Source organism: Dromiciops gliroides, chromosome 3 (genome assembly GCF_019393635.1).
Source record: "Dromiciops gliroides isolate mDroGli1 chromosome 3, mDroGli1.pri, whole genome shotgun sequence".
In the NCBI taxonomy this organism is placed as follows: domain Eukaryota; kingdom Metazoa; phylum Chordata; class Mammalia; order Microbiotheria; family Microbiotheriidae; genus Dromiciops; species Dromiciops gliroides.
In genome coordinates, this window is record NC_057863.1 from 287,934,110 (window position 1) to 287,955,240 (window position 21,131).

General features: G+C 34.8%; 1 protein-coding gene across 1 annotated transcript in view; it reads left to right on the forward strand.

Annotated features, from left to right (window-relative positions):
* Positions 1 to 21,131, forward strand: part of DMD (dystrophin) — a 2,325,391-nt gene that overhangs the window by 1,434,582 nt on the left and 869,678 nt on the right. Inside the window, 1 exon segment of the mRNA XM_043994767.1 lies at positions 18,138 to 18,302. Within this exon segment, the coding sequence (XP_043850702.1) occupies positions 18,138 to 18,302 (165 nt within the window).

Consider the following 21,131-nt stretch of genomic DNA (forward strand, 5'->3'; position numbering starts at 1 on the left):
ATCTTCCCCCCACATCCAACATTATAATCGTTTTTACTATGCTGCATCTCCTATATGAGAAAGATATAACTAAATAATTTCTCTGGAAAAGACTTGGGAATTTTAATGTGCTGCAAAAGCAAGATGAGTCATTCGAGGTCCTAGTGTTCCTGCCTCTTCCCCCTCCTTCACACTATGGATTTTAAATGTATTGTCATTTCTTCATACACTGCAATCAGAGTAGCCATAGAAGAGTTCAAAAACCAATAGGTCTATTGTACTTCTTGTATATTACTTGCCATTTGATTTCATTAGCTCTCCAAATAATCTGACGTAGTTGAATGTCACTTCAATATGTACTCAGGCTTCCTTTCTCCACAGCTGCTTTTCTGTCATTTTTGAGTTGTTATCACTCATATTTTTTTATCTTCCTACTATAAAGTATTTTGCAGTTGATCTTGCCATGTTTTTAAACTGAAAAACTTCCCATATGAAAGAGTTAGCCTTATTCTCTGTGGCATTAGAATAGGGAGAACTGAGAACAATGGGTTGACAGTTATAGTGAAGCAAACTAATTCAATTTCTTCAAGAAAGAATAGCTTTCTGATCATTAAAATCATGTAAAAGTAGAATAGTCTGCCTGAGGTCTTCAACCAGTGACTAAATGACCCCTTGATAAGGGGTATAGTAGAGGAAATTAAGAGCAGATTAAAACCCCTTACAACCATAAGATTCTCTAATCAGTATTGGTGCTGGGAAAACAATAGATAACAAAAACAAGAATGCATGATCTTCCACCCCATTAATTTACTCTCATTGACACCTCATTAATTAACTCTTCCTTCTTGATAGAGTAATTTCTTTTCTCGTATTTTCATATGCTAAGCAGGTACCCTTGAAATGTCAGAATTTCTCATTAATAATTCCATTTTTTCTATCAGTAGGTTTCATAAAGCACATCATCTGTTTACAGATTCCTGGGGAATAGTAGAACCAAAAACTGAAAACTCATTTATGAAATGAGGGGGTTGGAATAAATTACTTCACAGGTTCTTTCTAACTCCAAACCTATGATTGTCTTGAACATTATGCTAAATAAATCTTCACTTCTGCATGGAATTAGGCTGTGTTCCTGACCTGCCTCTAAACAGGACATTTTGTCCCAAGATAAATAAAGAAAGAGGCTAATGGGGGCAGTTAGATGGCACAGTGGATAGAGCACTGGCTCTGGAGTCAGGAGTACCTGAGTTCAAATCCGGCCTCAGACACATAACACTTACTAGCTGTGTGACCCTGGGCAAGTCATTTAACCCCAATTGCCTCACTAAAAAAAAAAAAAAAGAGGCTAATACTTCATTTAAAGCCAGCAGAACTTTTGGGCAAAATGTAATTTGTTAGCCCCTCAACACTGTTTTCACTATATTAACTTATATATTCATAGAGAGACAGTTGAATCCTTGCTTTAGAGGAAAACCAAAAAATTAAATGGATAAAATGATTAAAATATTATGAGAATGAATTGTGTGAAGTCTGCATTTAAAATGCATTGTCATGGTGATAGACTTGACTCTTCTCAGCAGTGCAATGATCCAAAACAACTTCAAAGAACTCATGATAGAAAATGTTTTCAACATCCAGAAAAAAGCACTGTGGATTATGAATACCGGTTGAACCATACTGTTTCTACTTTTGGGCCATTTTTTCCTTCTCTTTTGAGATTTTTCTCTTGTGCTCTGATTCTTTTTTCACAACATAACTAATGCAGAAATGTTTAATGTGATTGTACATATATAAACTATATCAGATTGCATTTGGCCTTGGGGAGGAGGGAGGGAAGAGAGGGAGAGAAAAAAATTTGGAACTAAAAATCCTATGAAAACAAACAAAAAATGCATTTTTAGACTCTAACAGGTTACTTATTTTTTTTTTTAGAAAAATTAAGTTCACATCAGCTAGAAAGATATGCATTTTGCTAAATTTTAATCCTATGTGAGGTTCTACAAATCTGGGAAAGCTTTGATGGTGAACCAGTAACAAATGTCTACAGTTGGTATTATACATTAGCTAAAATCATCTCCAGAAGAAACCCATCACTAGAATTCTACCCATAAAATGATGATTTCTTTTTAATCTGGCAATTCTCACAGACTTTCTACTCAGATTAAAAGCATTGCAATCTACAGTAGAGCAGAACTATATTCAGAACATCTAGGTCTTTTGAAATTTTAAAGTTGGCCTCTGTCCTTTACTCTCTCAGGATGCTGGTTTTATTTATATACATTTATATTTCAGGTGGGCATAATCTTTTCCTGTGTTAGACTATGATACACTTTTAGGACGGGAAAAACTCAGTCTTTTTGCTGTGGATATTGTCCTGCTCACTGTCAGAGTTTGTTTATGTATTCATTGCCTCCAGCCTTTAGCACAGTGCCTTGTCCAGTGTAGGTGCTTAGTAAGGATTTGTTGAATTGAATTGAATGGCCTATTTTTATACCCCAATTTTTCTCTAAATAATCTAGGATGGTTGTGGATGGCTAAAATATACACTCAACATACCAAGGAGCCTAGCATCTCATTGACTATACAGAATTGGGCCAGCAGGTGGTGCTACCTGGCTATTTAACACATTGTTGAGCCATTTCAGTCATGTCCCATTCTTTGTGACCCCATTTTGGGTTTTCTTGGCAAAGATACTGGATTAGGTTTGCCATTACTTTCTGCAGCTCATTTTACAGATGAGGAAACTGAGGAAAACAGGGTTATGAAATTTGTCCAGGGTCACACAGCTAGTAAATATCTGGGGCTAGATTTGAACTCTGGTCTTCCTGACTCCAGGTCCAGTGCTTTATCTACTGTGTTGGCCTATTTTACACATAGATGATAGGGTACTCCTGAATAGGTGGTAAATTCAGTAAGAAGAACAGTATTCATAGAGATTCAAGGTAGGAAAGGGACTCAGCATATACCAAAGCAAATAGGTCATAGGGTCCATAGGTCATGAATATTAATGGCAGAAGGCAATTAAGTGGAACAGTGCTTGACATAGATTCAGGAAGAGCTGAATTCAAATTATGTCTCAGACCCTACTTGCTCTTTCCCTCTGCATGAGTCACTTAACTTCTCAGCCTTAGTTTCTTCATTTGAAAATGGGGTTAATAATAGCACTTACCTTTCAGGATTGTTATGAGGATCAAATAAGATAACACATAAAGTGCTTTGCAAATGTTAAAGTGCTATATAAATGTGAGTTAGTAGTAGCAGCAGCAGCAGTAGTAGCGGTAGCAGCAGCAGCATTAGCAGCAACAGCAGTAACAGCAGCAGGAGTAGTAGTAGTAATAGTAGTAGTAGTATAACTAATGAAAGAATTTGTTTAGATGTCTCCCAAGTAAGGTGGTGAGGAGGGAGGGGAAGAGAGGGAAATTATGGGGGACATATCATTCTATTTCTCAGTAGCAATTTGGAGATTTTAAAGCAGAGCTTAGCTTACACCCTAATAGTGCTCAAATCAAGAAACCACTGTCTTTTGAACACCAAAATGAGATTATTGTGGATAGGTGAACTGAGTCCAAAATGCATATTTGGTCACAGATATATCTATATCTATATCTATATCTATATCTATATCTATATCTATATCTATATCTATATCTATATCTATATCTATATCTATATCTATATCTATATCTATATCTATATCTATCTATAATATATAATATATATATAATCATGAAAGTGTTGTGAATTGGAAAAAGTACTACACTAGAATTCAGAAATCTTAGCTCTTCCACTTACCACCTATGGAACCCTAGACAAGTGACTTAGTCTTTCTAAAACTCAGTTTCCTCACCTGTAAAATGGGACTATAATATCTGATTTTTTTTTGCAGAATTGCTAAGTAGATTAAAGTATATTATTAATTTAAAATGTTTTAGAAATTATAACTCCCTATACAAATCTAAAGTATTCAAGAATAGAAGAGAAGTAGATTATTTATTATAGCACAAAAGTTAATATACATTTTTTAAAAATTTTGAGTTCCAAATTCTCTTCCTCCTTGTAGGTCCTCCCCCTCTCAATGAGAAGGAAAACAGTATACACATGGAGTCTTGATAAACATATTTCCATATTAGCCATGTTACAAAAAAAAGAAAAAAAGTTAAAAATTATGCTTCAAACTGGATTCAGCCTTCACCAGTTCTTTCTCTGGAGGTGGATAGCCTTTTTCCTTGTGGGTCCTTTGGAATTGTCTTGGATCATTGACCTGATTATGGTAGCTAAGTCTTTCACAGCTGATCATCATTGTAATATTGCTATTACTGGGTACAATGTTCTCTTGGTTTTGCCCACTTCATTTTGCATCAGTTTATATAGGTCTTCCTATGTTTTTCTGAAACCATTCCCCTCATCATGTCTTATAGCACAGCAGTATTCATCACAATCATATATCATACCTTGTTTAGCCATTCCCCAATTGACAGACATCCCCTCAGTTTCCAACTGTTTTCCACTTAAAAAGAGCTATTGCATAGTATTCTTACTAAATCAGATTTTTACAAGTAAATAGTGTATGTGTATATACATATGTATGAAAATTAAAATCCATCCATTTATAATGAACTAGAAATTTGCTACGATTATTTTTTAGAATTTTTAGTATTGATTTGCTTTGAGCATATCAACTTCACTTCTCTGAGCATCTGTTTTCTCCTTTAAAAATATAGTTAAACACCCTTGTACTATACTACTTAATTCACAGAGTTGATGGAAGGATCAAATTAGACAATATACCTAAAGTATTTTAACAGTATAAATTGATAGGTAAATATGAGCTATATTTATTACTACATATGTATTACTTTTAGAGATCATCAAGTCAACTCCCTAGTTATACAATTATTAGAGGTAGTATAGGGTAGTGGAAAGAATACTAGATTTAGAATTAGAGTAAATGGATTGAGATTTGATCTCTGCTATATTGTGATTTAGGACCTCATCTGTAAAATTAGTGTCTTGGACTAGATAATATTTAGTCTGTAAGTCTGGGACAGCTTCAATAAGAAAGAAGACACAACTAGGTAGCATAACAGATAGAGGGCTCAACTTGAGTCAAGATGAGATGGATTCCAATTTTGCCTCAGACACTAACTGACCTGTGACCCTAGGCAAAGTCATTTAACCTCTTTGTGACTCAGTTTTCTCACTTGTTAATGATGAAATTGCTCTAGGACACTCTAGAGATGAGTGAATTACATGAACTCAAGTTAATGAGCTGGAGAAGGTAACAGTATAGGTATGATAAAAATTAGGTTGTAGACAGATTGGGAAAAGGGCTTTAGAATAAAATGACAAATAAGGAGAAGGAAAAGGAGATTTATAGCATGGTTCCAGATGAAGAAAAATTTGAGTGGGGAGAGCACAATAACTACAATATCAAGGTTCTCCACTGTGGCATATAAAGTGAACCTTGAAGAAAATTATTTTTAGCATCCAGAGAAAAGAAAGGAATGCATTCTATACATGGGAGATAGCCTACATGAATGCATAGAAGTGGGAGATGACAAGTTGATTTCAGAAAACAACCAAAAGTCAAGGTTGTCTGGGACATGGGTTATGTGAAAGAAAACAAATTGGACTAAGAATGAAATGGGCTTTAAATTTCAAGCAAGTTAGTGGCATGGCAAAGTGTAGATTAGGAAGATAATTTTAGCAATCAGACTTAGAGAGGAAAGAGATTGGAAGCAAAGGAGTAAGAAGTTATTACCTGGCAAGAAGTGAAAGGACCATAACTAAAGAATTTATGAACGGAAAGCTGAGGACATGTTTGAGAGATCTTACAGACACAAAATTGACAACAGAATAATAAACACTTTTGGTTGAAGGAGAGGGAAGATTCAAGGATGGCACCATCATTAAAGCTCTTTTGATTAAGAAAGATATCAGGTCTGGAAGGGGGAAAGGGACCCACATGTACAAAAATATTTATAGCTGCTCTTTACGTGGTGGCAAGGAGTTGGAGGTTGAGGGGGTGCCCATCAATTGGGGAATGGCTGGACAAGTTGTGGTATATGAATACAATGGAATACTATTGTGCTGTAAGAAATGATGAGCAGGAAGAGTTCAGAGAAACCTGGAGGGTCTTACGTGAGCTGATGATGAGTGAGATGAGCAGAACCAGAAGAACATTGTACACAGTATCATCAACATTGAGTGTTGACCTACTGTGATGGACTATATTCTTCTCACCAATGCAATGGTACAGAAGAGTTCCAGGGAACTCATGATAGAAGAGGATCTCCAAATTCAAGAAAAAAAAAGAAAGAAAGAACTGTGGAGTATAGATGCTGATTGAACCATATTATTTCTTTTGTTTTGGGTGCTGTTGTTTTTTTTTTTCTATTTTGAGGTTTTGCATCACTGCTCTGATTCTTTCTCTTGTAACAGGATTAACGCAGAAATAGGATTAATGTTATTATGTGTATATATATGTGTGTGTGTATATATATATATCTATATGTATATGTATAGAGATATATAGATATAACCTATATCAGATTACCTGCTGTCTAGGGGAGGGGGGAGGGAGGGGAGGGAGGGAGAAAAATCTGAAATTGTAAAGCATGTATAAACAAAAGTTGAGAACTATCTTTACATGTAACGGAAAAAATAAAATACCTCATACATTAAAAAAAACAAAAAAGAAAGATATCAGGTAATGCCATCAACTGAAATAGGAAAGTTGGGTAGAATAGGGCAGTTTGGAGAGAAAAGATATTGAATTCAATTTTTAGACATGTTGATTTGGAAGTATTAGGAGGGAATCTGGGTCAAAATGTCCCTCCAAGACTGGGAGTGATTCTTTTGTCTCCAAGTCTAGTACTCTTCCCATTGTTAAATATTTGGGTTTTAACAGTCCTCCTTCTACAATACAAAGCAGTTTTTGGCACTGATTCCTATATTTTTTCTCTCTTATTTCCTCTTTTTTAAAGAAATGAACATTTTATCAATTCTCCTTGATTTTACATTATAGTCACTTTAAATCTTTACCCCACTTTCCTGGAAGTTTTCCTTTATACAGAATAAAACAGCTAAAAAACCAAGTTGACAGTAAGGCAAAACACCATTCTCCAGTAGATGAGTAATCAAAAAATGTGATCAAACAGTTTTCAAAAGGAAAGTTATGAAATAGTTTTAAATGGTCCTTTTTATTATTATGAACTTAACCAAAAATCAACAAACATGAACATTTTCATGCAAAGAATAGAAAAAGATTATAGATGAAACTAAGTTCTACCATGTATAACTTTTTATGTTTAAAATTTAATAAAATAGTTCCAACACTGGCCTGCTTATCTATGTTTCTTTCTGAACTCCCTTTTCCCCTTTTCTGTGCATTTTGTTTTGTTTTGTTTTTTGTAAGGCAGTGAGGGTTAAGTGACTTTCCCAGGGCCACATAGCTAGTAAGTATCAAGTGTCTGAGGTTGGATTTGAACTCAGGTCCTCCTGAATCCAGGGCCAGTGTTTTGTCCACTGTGCCACCTAGCTACCCCTCTGCAATTTTTTAAATGACTCATAAATACCTTTTTTCTTAGATCTTTTTTGTATCACTATCACAACTCTCCCTTACCACTATGCTCCAAATATCTACCCACTTCAAAAAAAACAACACTTTTATAAAAAGTATGGTTATGCCAAAGCAATAAATAAAAAATATCAAATACTGTAGCCATGTGGAAAAGTATACATTTTTTCAAGTAGGCCAAAAAATGGAAAGCATCATTCATTACCAGTCTTTTGTAGTTGATAGAGCATTGCTTTGATGATAGGTGACTGATAGCTGCTCAATATCATATCAGTTTCTTGAGGGCAAGATTAAAATACACATTTCAGTTTAGTGGGGATTGAAATATACATTTATTGAACTGGATAAATAACTAAATGAGTCTTCAGAACTCTAAAACATGATTTTTAAAAATCACTATAAAATCATTCTGTTCAGAATAATGCAAAGAAGAATTTCATGTCAAACTAACATATTCTCTACTGGTATAGGAGCAGTGGAAACAGCAAAGCTATTGGCTAGTAAATAATGAGATGGAAGATAACACTTCTAGATAATGTCAATGCAATAGTCAAGTTGGCACATGAATTTTAATATACCTGCATCATTTAATTTCTAAAAGTAAATCCCATCTGCTTTTTGATCATTTTTATTTTAAAAAAAACCCTTTTAGATATTATAGAATTAAGTCAGATTTTTCAGTATGCTGCAAGGGGGGAATCATTATTATTCACAAAACAAAGTGACAGAAGAAAGCCAGAATTTTAAAGTTTTGATATATTTTTGTATGAGGTAGAGTTTTTCATTTTCCTTTGCAATGGTTTTATGTGTGTATGTATATGAGCATACAGGAATGTGTATTTTATACAGTAATTTCTATGAAATTAAAATTGAGGGAAGAAACAATAACATTTATAAATTACTCTGGGGCCATAATTTTAAGAAGCAGTTTGAAGAGTATCATAAAATATAGCTATGATATCTGCTTACTGATTATTGAATGCTATGCACTAGTACACAATACCTTAGTTCTATTCATGTTGAATTGTGGCAGCTTTGATAGAGATGTATGCAATTAGAGATAGTGCTCAAAATGAGCCTTTCTCTTCTTCAGCCAGTCAGCTAACAAGGTTATTTAAACAAATTTGTGGAAAAATCCAATTTTAAGGCTAAAGCAAACATGGTTCTTACCATATCCTTGGTAAAAGGAGAGTAGGGTCATAGGCTTATTTTACATATGTTAGAGTTTCTCTTCTTGGAGCAACAATTAGAAAAGATGAAATTGAGAGTTGGAGTAACATCATATTTGTTTGATTACATCACATTCTATGTTTTGATTCTCTGAGATTCATTAGTATTCTCAAGAATGATCAAGAATGAGATAGAGAAGCTCTAATGTTCAGTGAGGCATATAGTTGGTTACACACACATACACACGCACACACACATATATACCTATACACATCCACCTCTAACCATGTTTTTTAAATGAAGTTACAACTATTGAGGTTTCAATAAATAAATATGGCCATTTAAATTTGTCTTATACGTTTGGGAGATGTTGTAGGACATAACTTTCCAAAATTGATTGGATATTAAACAATATCTAGAAATACATGAAAAATACATACATTAAGCATGTTGTTATGGATTATTATGCCACATAGAATTGCTTATTTTTAATACACTGAGAAATTAATTATGAGACTATTGCTTATGGCCATTCAGCAAGCTAAGTTTAGTATGTTAATGATAGCAGAATGCCCCAGTGGCTGAAAAGACATTATTCATACTCTTACTAAGTGTGAAACTTCTTATGGAATTTTCATTTATACCATTAAGCATTAAATCTTTGTAGAACTTTAGGAATAACAACCAAAAAATCTACACATGATAATAAAAAGTGCATATGTATGCATGCATGCATGTATGTATATACACATATATACATATACCGAGAGTAGTATTCATATTCATGGTGGTTCTCATCAAAGGAAACTTCATTTTAGTATTTATTTGAAAGAAAAAATATAGAAAATATTTTTGTAATTAAAGCAAATCAAGCACAAATATGTTTTTCTGTAACATTCCAAAGAAAATTTCACTTTGTAAATTGAAATTAGTTCCCATTTTATTAATATTTTAAATGATGCCATTGTGGAAGAGTGACCCCCTCCAAAAATGAATCATACTTTATAATTTCTTAAACTATATGTAAACATATAATTTAAAATGTTTGTGGCAATAATCACATGCTTTTCACTTTTGTATTCAAGATTATTAGCTTTCCAGAGGTAAAAAACAAAACAAAATAAAACACAAAAACACCAACCTAATATTGACATGTTTTCCCTGGAGAGCAGTTGTAAAAAAAATCAGTTAGATGCCTGGAGATATCTTTCCCAATTCTAACTTCTCTGGTAGCTTTTATATATGAAAATGGGAAAAAATAAGAAAAATTAGTTCTTCAAATAAAATTTCTTTTTTATATATAGTACATGAGAAGAATAATAGAATAATGGTCTATGGTAATTGGCATTATTGAATTTTGGAAGCCTCTTTGAGCATTTATTAATGTGTTTAAGTCTATATGAGGCATGATTACTTAACTTCAAATATATATGCATATATATATATATAAACACATATGCAAGGTTATTAATATCCATATGTCTATCTGTATCTATATCATCTATGGATATTCTCTTTGAAAACACATATAGTAAATTTTGAATGATATAAAGATTAGCATTGCTCTTACAAATATTTGTGAAGCATTCTATATTGTTTCCTCTAGCAGGAAATGTGTAGGCTTATTTATGTATGTTTACATTTAAAAATAATATTAAATCATATTAACTACCCTGACCAAGGATACTGCATGTTCAACTGAGTCTTGACCCTGGACTTGTCTTCGTACACAGACAGTGACAACTGGGAACATTGAGGCAGGTGCCAAGGAGAAGTCCCAGAGCAGATTCCAGGTGCTCAGGCCCTGAGCTAATGGAAACAAAATTTTGCTGTTAAACTTAGAAGAATGTGGCCTCCTTGTGGCCCCCTCTTCACTGTGAGGGCTGCACAGAAAATTCCTGCCTCCCCACTCCCTCATCTCTCCCCAAACCCCCTGGCCAACAGACTTAGGACAATAAACTTTCTTCTTGCAGTATGTGTGTGTGTGTGTGTGTGTGTGTGTGTGTGTGTGTGTGTGTGTGTAAACATCACGTGTATATATAGTTTTCTTACAAATTTATACATATGCATATATATTATATATATTTATATTTGTATCTATATATTTTTAATTTGATCCTTGAAGTAAAGTGATGAAGTATGCATCTGGAATGGAACAAACCAAGCAAAGAGCAGATGAATGCTGTTGTTACTGACAACTAAGTTCAAAGTAATTTCCGAACTTGGGTACAGCACAAGTCACCATGGTCTCCAGGAATGCCTTTGTATAGGAGGAGGCACTTGAGCTGCCCTGAGAAGCAGTGGGAAGTCAGTGAAACTTCTAGAGCTGGGGACATCATTACTAGAGCTGTATTGTAGGAATACCCATTTTACAATTGTGGGAAGAAATGAAATGCAATAAAAACTAGAATCAGGGAGAATAATTAGCACATTATTTCAGAATTCTAGGAGAATTACAAAGGACTGAATTGGGGTGGCAGGTATAAAACTGAAAAGAAGTGTCTGGGTAGTAAATTTCCAGGGGAGATAGAATCAACAAGAATTGGCCACTGACTTGATATAAGGGATGAGGGAGAGTGGGGAGTCAAACATGACCCTGAAATGATGAACCTAGGTTATAAAAAGGATGGTGGTGCCCTTAACAGAAATAAAGTGGTTGGGAAGAGGAGTATCTTTGAGAATCCTATGGTATAAATATTTTAGAAGATTAGAGGTTCTTTTCCTTTTCCCCTAATCATCTTTGGAAATAGACTTACTAGTGATATTGCTGGGTCAAATAGTATAGGCCATTGATGAAGTCTTTGAGCAAAATTCCAGATAAATGAAGGAAGAGAAAGAACTGATAAATAGAAGTATGTATAGAATGATTATATATATATATATATATAAAAACACATATATGCATACATACATGTATGCATGCATGCATACATACATACATCTGCGTCTAATGGGAGCCATCTAAGGGTGAGAGGAAGATAAGGAAAAATACATAACTTTATTATGTAGTTAAAAGGAATAGCAAGTTGCACACAATAGATTTGCAGTTTCATATGCAGTCATCTTTTCATTCTATGTTATGAAAATGCTTGTTCTAGTTCATATATTAAAGAAAACAAATATTTTTTTTAAAAAAAGAAGCTCATGACAGCTAAGTGAAAATGGCCCACAGATTGTTCTTGATGTGGAGTTGATGAGAGAGATGAGAATGAGATATATTAGTTTCAGAGTCATCATTATCTTTTCAGTGATAGAAATCCCAATCCAACCTTATTCCTCCCCTTTAACTTCTCCTCTGCCCCCTATTTCTTTATCAGTGGACAGTCATTCAATATTATAGGAATGGATTATTGGATTCCAGAAGGTATTTCTTCCATTTCCATTTTAAAATTTATCAGTGTTGATCAATTTTTATCAATACTCCAGCTCCATCTCAGGTTTCTGAATTTGGGGCATTAATTAACTATAACTACCTCAACCCAGACCAACATATTGCTACTCCCTAGTCGTCTTCATTATCATGTTCCTGCACTCCAACCTGGCCCTCTAATTCCTCTGTAAGACCCAAACTGTTGATTGGTGAATGTTCATCGTAAGTCACCTGACCTAGGCCCACCACACAGCTAATCTCTACCATCCTCATATTGCATCATCACTTGTGCTTATTTTCCTCCTGTTTCCTCCTCCATCTCTTCTGTGAGAACAGTAATAAAATCAATGCTACAATATACATACACAACCAAGTGTAATATAACTATGTAAAAAGTAGGTTGGGGAGTAGGGTAAAACATAAACAATTGTTATAATGGAGCAAGTTCCATTATAAGAGGAGGTGGCCCCAGAGTGGAACCTTGAAGGACCTAACACTTACAATTTTGGCAGTGAGGCATGTTCTTGTAGATGTATCAGTTGATAGCCTTACAACTATATTCACCAATCCCATGACGTTCTTGACCAAAACAACCCTCCATAGACACCATTCTTTTTCATCTCTTGTTTTCCTATGTTCTTCCCCTATCCTTGAGGGAAAGGACCATCTTGATTTTGGTGTTTTTATCTCCACTGCTTAACCTAGTGCAGAAGTATAGAGTGAGTGCTTAATAAATGCTTTTTAATTCTGTCATTCACTACACCAGGTTCTATGGGAGATAACATAAATTAAATAAGATACAGTCTCTGCTCCCTACGAACTCCCAGTCTAGTAGAGAGTTAGAACACACACACACACACACACACACACACACACACACTAACTAAAATAAAAAAGGATATAAGTTATATGGATAAGAGCAAAACTGAGTGCTATTTGAAGTATTGATGAGGGGAAACTAGATGATCAGAGATGATTTCATAAAAAATATTGTCATTTTGGCTGATATTTAAAAGATAAATCGATGAAGTTAGGCCAGGAAAGGGTGGACATATTAAGTATGGGGAACAGTATGAACAAATACATAGGATTGGTATAGCATAGAATGTGGACAGGAGATGCAAGTTTGGCTGCAGCTTAGCTTCTAAAGAAAGGAACCATATAAATCAAGCCTAGAAAGTTGTGGGAAGGATTGCTTGTCGAGACTCTGAATGCTACCTAAAGATTTGGATTTTATTTGTTGAATAATGGGGAGATACCCAAGGGCTTTAAGTGTTGAAATGATAGGATCATATTTAAGCATTTGAAAAAAAAATAATATTGCAGCAGAGTAAGCAAAGATTTGGAAAGGGGTAAGGATTATGGCATCAAGAAAACTAGTTAAGACCATTATAATTGGTGCACTGGTCTGGAGGAATTTTGTATAGAATGAGCACTGATTGGTGATATTCCTGCCCTTTCTTCCTTGCAAAATATGTGATTCTAGTAATATAGCAACTCCAAAGGCAGCTTCAAACAGAACCTATCAGAGTCTGATAGGCAGAATCAAAGAAGCCCAAATGCTCAAACTTGGAAACTCTAGATGTTATCAAGATGAAGAATGTATTCTGCACTCCCCACCTCTTGACCTAACTTCTTTTCCTTCTCTGCATACAGTCCCAGATATCCTATCCCCCTGAGAGGAGTGACTGATGGATTTGGGAGAAAATATTTTTTTTTTATCTTTGTATTGGTTCTCTGATGAAGGGTTAAATTCATTAAAATATTACTTCTGTATTCTTTTCATATAAATTCTGTACTTTCACATAAATTCTGTAGTACATTTAGAACTAATAATGTATTTACCATTTTGTCTAGGTAGAAATTATTTAAGTAGATAATATTAGTTATTTATAGGCCTGACAACGTTTTTCAAAGTTATAGAATTTGAAGTATTAGAGAATTTAAAGGATTCATGACCTTGCTTAATCCCAAACCATATTTATAATCCAATTAACTCATCAATATATATTATTCACAGTAGATAAGCTGAGTCCAAAGTTGAATAGAAGAAGCAAAGGGGGCTGGATTGTCTTTGGGAAATAATGTAGTGCTAGTTGCGATCCCAAATTGTTCGCTGCTGTCAAAGCATATCATGTAAAAATATATTCTCCAGGTGAATTACATAGCTATTAATGATGAAAAAGCCCCTTTCCAGAAGAATACAAATTTCAAGTTACATAATAGGAATAGAACGACATTTAGGGAGTGTTTATAGTCTAAAGTATGTTAATAATCATGATTATCTGTACATGAAGTGGTACAAAAATCATCATCTAGGAAGTGTGCTGGAAAGGGAGGTAGATGGTGCTTATAGATAACAGTATTTAATATTTATATTTTATGTCTCACAAACTACCTTATTTATATTATCTTGCTTGATCTTTACAAAATCCTCTGAGACAGGCAGATTCTATTAATTATCCACATTTTACAGATTAGTAAACAGAGACTGAGAGAGTTTAAGTGGCTTACCCAAGAAGACAGACACAATAAGTATCTCAGACAGAATTTGGACTCAGGCTTCCTAATTCCAAGTCCATGCAACCTAGATATCTTCTATAGTGAGAACAATAGAATACTTTGTGGATAGCCCACATGTTGCACTGTTATCCACAAAATAGAAAACGTACGTTAAAAAAAAGGAAAGCTCCCAGTGTATTGAGCAAACCTGGTATAGAAAATTTATTAGAGGGTCATAAGCCTGAATCACACAGCATAAAAAGGTGTGAATATGATGATTGGTAATTGTAGTAGGAATACCCATTCAGTGACACGAGGGATCTAAAACAAGTATGCAAGTTCTAGAATTTAAAACTGACACCAACGATGACTTCCATTGAGCACAATATTAATGTTTAGAAGATGTACTTTTAAATGTGCTGGCACCTGGATACATCTTTGATGGCTCTGTGGTCTCATCAGTGTGAGAGTACTTTCTCCATGATTGCATATCTCACTCTATCCAATTTATAAATATATATGCTTTTACAAACATGTGAAGGGTAGGAGGAAAGGCAGGGACTACCCACAAAACTTGAACTACCTGTTAATTCTAAACAAAACATTTTGTTTGTACTAATATTAAAACTACTGGGAATTTGAAGTTAACATTCAAAAATTAGAAGAATAATGGAGCTAATCTTGTGTGAAATTAGGCCAAGGTTTGAATGGCTATTGAATTAACACATAAGGGGATTGAATGACTTTTTAATTGTTTTTCCTCACCATAGAATGAGGGGGGGGGAGCTTTACAGGCTATACTCTGAGTGGAAATGGCTTGGCTTTATTAAATGGGATTAGATAGCAGGAAAGTTGCTTTACAAGTCAACTTTATATGTCTTTACATGTAGATGTAAATTTGCAGTAAAAAAATAATTCAAAGCAAATTATTTAAGAACACGTTCAGCTAAAGGACTTACATGAAAACCTGCTGTTATTCAATCTAATAAGTCATTTGCACGTGTTATCTTTCCCCTTGGGTTGTATTGAACAATCCATCTATTTCCAATGGACCATTATAGGGAAGAAACAAGTATAGTTATGTGTCAGAAGGTCTCAATTTCCCCACCTCCAACTGAGTGTTGTTGTCATGGAAACCATCAGAGCTTTTCTCTCTAATGACTTTAGATATATTGTCTCCTATAAATGATTCATCATTAGAGATTAGAATGGTGAAATTTATCACTAGTACTGTGGAGTAAGAAGAGAAGAAAGTGGTGTCTCATTAATGTTGTCTAACTTAAAGGGAAATTTACATTTTTAGTGTGTTTATGAATGTGCTGTCATCTGCTGCTACTCCAAGGTCAGATCTTTTAAAATCTCAAATTTAGGGGGCAGCTAGGTGGTGCAGTGGATAAAGCACCGGCCCTGGAGTCCGGAGTACCTGAGTTCAAATCCAGCCTCAGACACTTAACACTTACTAGCTGTGTGACCCTGGGCAAGTCACTTAACCCCAATTGCCTCACTAAAAAAAAAAAAATCTCAAATTTAGGAATAGTGGCCAAAGGTTTTTTTGGTTTTTTTAATGGGTCCTAATCTGAAAACTACCAGTTGATATCATGTGTCTAATCATGGAAATTATTTAGCTATACCAAGTATTTTACAAGCCTTCTTTTCCATTTGATTATCATTTTCCTTTAGCCTCTCATCTTTGTGTTTACTATTTTTTGGTGATAGGTGATTCCTATCTGCTGTAGAAGATGCAAATAATTGTCCTTTAATTCCAAGTATACATTTAGACATAAGTAAAAGTTTGGGGGAAAAATTGACCATTGTAATTATTTCTGTCCTTTTATTTAACTGGTATATAACTTTCTGTAATTTTATTTAAAAATCAGATTTGAACTATTAATGTTCTTCTATGGAAGCTAAAATGATTGTACATACATACACACACATGAGTATATGGGGGGTTGTTGATCAGTTGTGTCTAACTCTTTGTGCCCCCACGTGGAGTTTTTATGGCAAAGAGACTGGAGTAGTTTGCCATTTTCTTCTTCAACTCATTTTAGAGATGAGAAAACTAAGACAAACAGGTTAAGTGACTTGCCCAGGATCACTCTGCTAGTAAATGACTGATGCTGGATTTGAATTCACAAAGATGAATCTTCCTGAGTCCAGGCCCTGTACTGTCCTACCTAGCTGCCCTATGCATGTGTGTATACACATGTGCACATATACATATATACATGCACATACATATACACGTAATCCACATATATAATATATATGTAATATACACAAAATATAAAATGTGTATGCATACAACTATAAATGTTACATAAATATAAACATGTTTATACATATATTGTGTATATATATATGTGTGCATGTGTGCACACACATATATGTATCCATATACTTTGTAAATAACAGTTGCTTCTGCAATTTTTTCCCCTTCCCTTCTATTTTACTGTATGGGCTGTACCCTCCACCAATCTACCATATCCTGAGTATGACCAAGTAAGAAAGTTCTTACTGCTTACTATCTTAGATCTTATTTGTGTATCCAGGGGTAGAATAAACCTGAAGTTAAATCCTGAGGTAACCCCGATGCTTAAAGACACACAGTCTCCAACCTTGAAGCTGTTGTGACCAATTAAATCACTGTTCAGTTTCTGGAAGTATCACAGAGAGACTCAGCAGGACTAAGGGGATATTAATGGATTTTATTACATTATGTTGTTACTGAAATAGTTATTAGTTAAACGGAGCTGTTTATATGTTTGTTGTACTATGAATTTTAATTGATTTTTAAAAATATATATCTTATTTATTTAAATACACTATGGGGAAGGGGAGGATTTGTCTTTTTTGTTACTTAGAAAGCCTGAGGATAGCTGCTACTGTTATTCATCTCGAGTTTATCCTGTGTTTACCTTCTCCCACTATTTTGTGTTTTTAATCCTGAATTATCTCATATTTTCATAGAGAGATGGAAGAAAACTATAAGCACACATCCTTAAGCTTCATGCACACTATGCACCTCATTGTCCTTTAAAAGTAATGGAAGTTGGTAGCTGCCCTAGCAACACATATAAAAAAAATATGTGTTAAATTTAGTTTTCATTTAAAGACACTGGCTGAACTTACTAGTTTTCATCTGAGGGTGAGGAGATGGATTTCTATTTCTCTTAACATCAAATAACTTGTCTCTAGCAAGCCACTCATTGAACCCTTCAGTGTTTAATTTTTAATTTCTGAAATTGCATCAGTATTTATCTACCTTGAAGTTGTCCTGAAACAGGATTAATGAAAGATGTCTGATATATGAATATCAAATGCTAACATGGAAAATATGTTAATATTATTCCAGTGCATGCTATTAAAATGCTGAAGAGTATTTGACTACTTAGTAGGTAAATATTTTGATAAGGACTTTAATATTGAAATGTGTTTTTCCAGTCAATAAATTATATTAAATTAATAATACATTAGGTAACCTTTAACATAATGTTGAAAATTGCTCCTCATGCTATGAATCTTGTTTCCTTTCAGATTTCTAAAGCTTTACCTGAGAAACAAAAAGAAATTGAAGCCCTCTTAAAGAATTTTGTTCAGTTTGAAGAAGAGTTACATCATTTGACATTGTGGTTGATCCCAATTAAAAGTCAATTGGAATTTTACAACCAAGCAAGCCAAGCAGAGCCCTTTGATATTAAGGTGAGACTCTCTTCCATTTCTTCCTTCTCCCTTTAAAATGTTCCTTAAGCTCTTGACATTGCCATTTCAGTATTTTATCTTCTTAGGGCCCAACATGTCATCTAGTTTATCTGACATGCTACCTCAAATTTATATATAACCTATTAATGACTCTAATGATGGCTTCATACCCAGTGAGGGAGAGTTTCATGTAGTTAATAGGATCATGGCTTAAGAGCTGGAAAGACTTTCTGAAGGCAGCTACTTCAACATCTTCATATTACAACTGAGAAAAATGATTCACAGAGAGATTGGTTGATTCACCCAATGCCACAGAATCAGTATGTGGCATAGCTAGTGACTGAATACAGTCAATCAATTTAATAAACATTTCTCCAGCATCTGCTATATGCCAGGCACTGTGCTAAGTGCTAGGGATGCAAAAGAAGGCAAAAGATAGTCCCTGCTCTAAAGGAGTTTACAATCTAAGAGGGGAAGGGAAGATAACATGCAAACAGATATATGTGAAGCAAGATTAAAGTTAAATAGGAATTAATTAATAGAGGGGAAGGCACTAGCATTAAAAGGAGTTGGGGAAGGCTTCCAATGAAATATAAGATTTTAATTGGAATTTATAGGAAGCTAAGGAGGTCAGTGGTTAGTATGGAGCAGGGAGAGCTTCCCAGGCATAGCAAGCAACAGAAGAGAATGCCCTGAGCAAGAGATGGAGAATCTTGTTTATAGAACAGCCAATAGAACAGTGTCACTGAATTGAAGAGTACTTTGAGGGAAATAAGGTATAAGAACACTGGAAAGTTATGAAGGGCTTTAAATGTCAAACAGAGCATTTTGTATTTGATATTAGATGCAAGAGGGAACCACAGAATTTATTGGGGGATATGGGGTTTGACACAATCAGACCTTTGTTTTAGAAAAATCACTTAATGGGTTGGAGTGGGGAGAGACTTGAGGCAGGCAAATGCACCAGCAGGCTATTGCAGGTGTTTTGCTCAGCAAAATGGACATGCATGCATGGAGGAGTCTCGAGGGAAACCCTCCCCCCCAGGCATTAACTCAGGAAAGGGGATATTTAAACAGCAGGATCATAGTTTTAGGGAGTATGGTTAAGATTTATGGCCTTGTTGGGTTTTTTGTTTTGTTTTTGTTTTTGTTTTCTGATAAGCAAGATGTTTGTAAAGTCAAGAGTCTCTGCTGATGAGGACAAACACTTAGGTTCCTCTTTCCATTTGAAATCTGACCATTCAAGCCTCAAGCATAAACAGTAAGACTAAGGCAATGGGAGAGTCTCTGCAGATAAGTTGATATGAGCTCTAATTGCTTTAGAGGATCTGCTCCTGGCCACCAGGATGGATTGTTGATAATTCTCATACAGTCCTCTGCTTACCTGGATAACTGGGAGGCTCAAGCAAATTAGGGTATTCCTATTGTTTTCTACACAGTAATCCAGAAAGGAGTTGATGGGGGCCTACAATAATAGGGTGGCAGTGTCAGAGCAGAGAAGGGAGTATATGTGAGAGCTGTTTCAAAGGTGAAATTGACAGATATTGGCAACAAATTGGATATGTGGCAAGGGGTAGGGGTGATGGTGTGAGGAATCCAAGATGACTTCACAACTCAAGTTGTAAGCCTGAGGGAGTGAGAGGTTAGTGTGACCCTCTATAGTAATAAGGATGGTAAGAGATGGGAGAAGGTTTAAAGGAAACATAATGAGTTTGGTTTTGGACAGGTTGAGTTTAAGATGACTACTGTTCAAGATGTCAATTGGACATTCAGTTTTGAGATGTCTGAAAAGCAGTTGAAGATGCAAAATTTAAAGTCAAGGGAGAGTTTGAGACAAGGTAGGAAGCATTGAGAATTATCAGTAAAGAGCTGGCCATTAAATCAATGGGAACTGATAAGATCACTAAGTGATGTAGTACAGAGGGAGAAGAGAAATCCCAGGACAGAATGCCTAGGGACACCTTTGGATAAAGGGCATGATCTGGAAAAAGATTCAGCAAAGGATACTGACAAGGAGCAGTCAGATGGGCAGGAGGAGAACTAAGTGGTACTCTGAAAACATAGAAGAAAGAATCAGGGAGGAGGGAGTGATCAACAGTGTCAGAAGTTGCAGAGGTCGGGGAAAATAAGGATTGAGAAAAGGACACTGTATTTTTCATCTAAGAGACCACTAATAATTTTGTAGAAATCAATTTTAATGGAATGATAAGACTGAAAGCTCATTATTCCATGTTCAGTATTTTCAGTAATGCAGTCTATTTGACTTTTATCTAGTTACTGTTCTACTAGGAGATGGAGAAAAGAATCTAGGGAAAGAAGAATAGGAGAAGAAAGGAATAATCCCTAGAAAAATGTTACAATTCCTTTAACTACCTGGATAGCTACCTGGAGGTCTTGCTTTATGTTATTAACCTCTTGACTTCATTGTTTCTCTAGATATGACTACTTAAATCTCAAAGATAAAGGCATATTTCTACTTTAAAATATGTGACAAATAATCTATAAATTGGATTAAATTCTGTGTATTTAACAAATGCCTATGCTTACAAATTTAAAATAAAAGGTGGTAGTTGAAACAATATTTGAAACCAAAAGAAGCACTTACAGATAATGAAGTTACTCCGAATTAACTAAACTTTTATATTTCTTTTCCCAAATGATGTTGAGTTTAATCCAGGTATTGAAAAACAGTCATGGATCTCAGCTCCTTCATGTCCTCATAAACCACTGCCCATGATGCATTGCTGCTTTTTTCTTTTTTTACTAAGTGTCATTCTCTCACTTAGTCACTTCACCTTATCCAATCTAGAAGTGAGATTATAGCTTTGG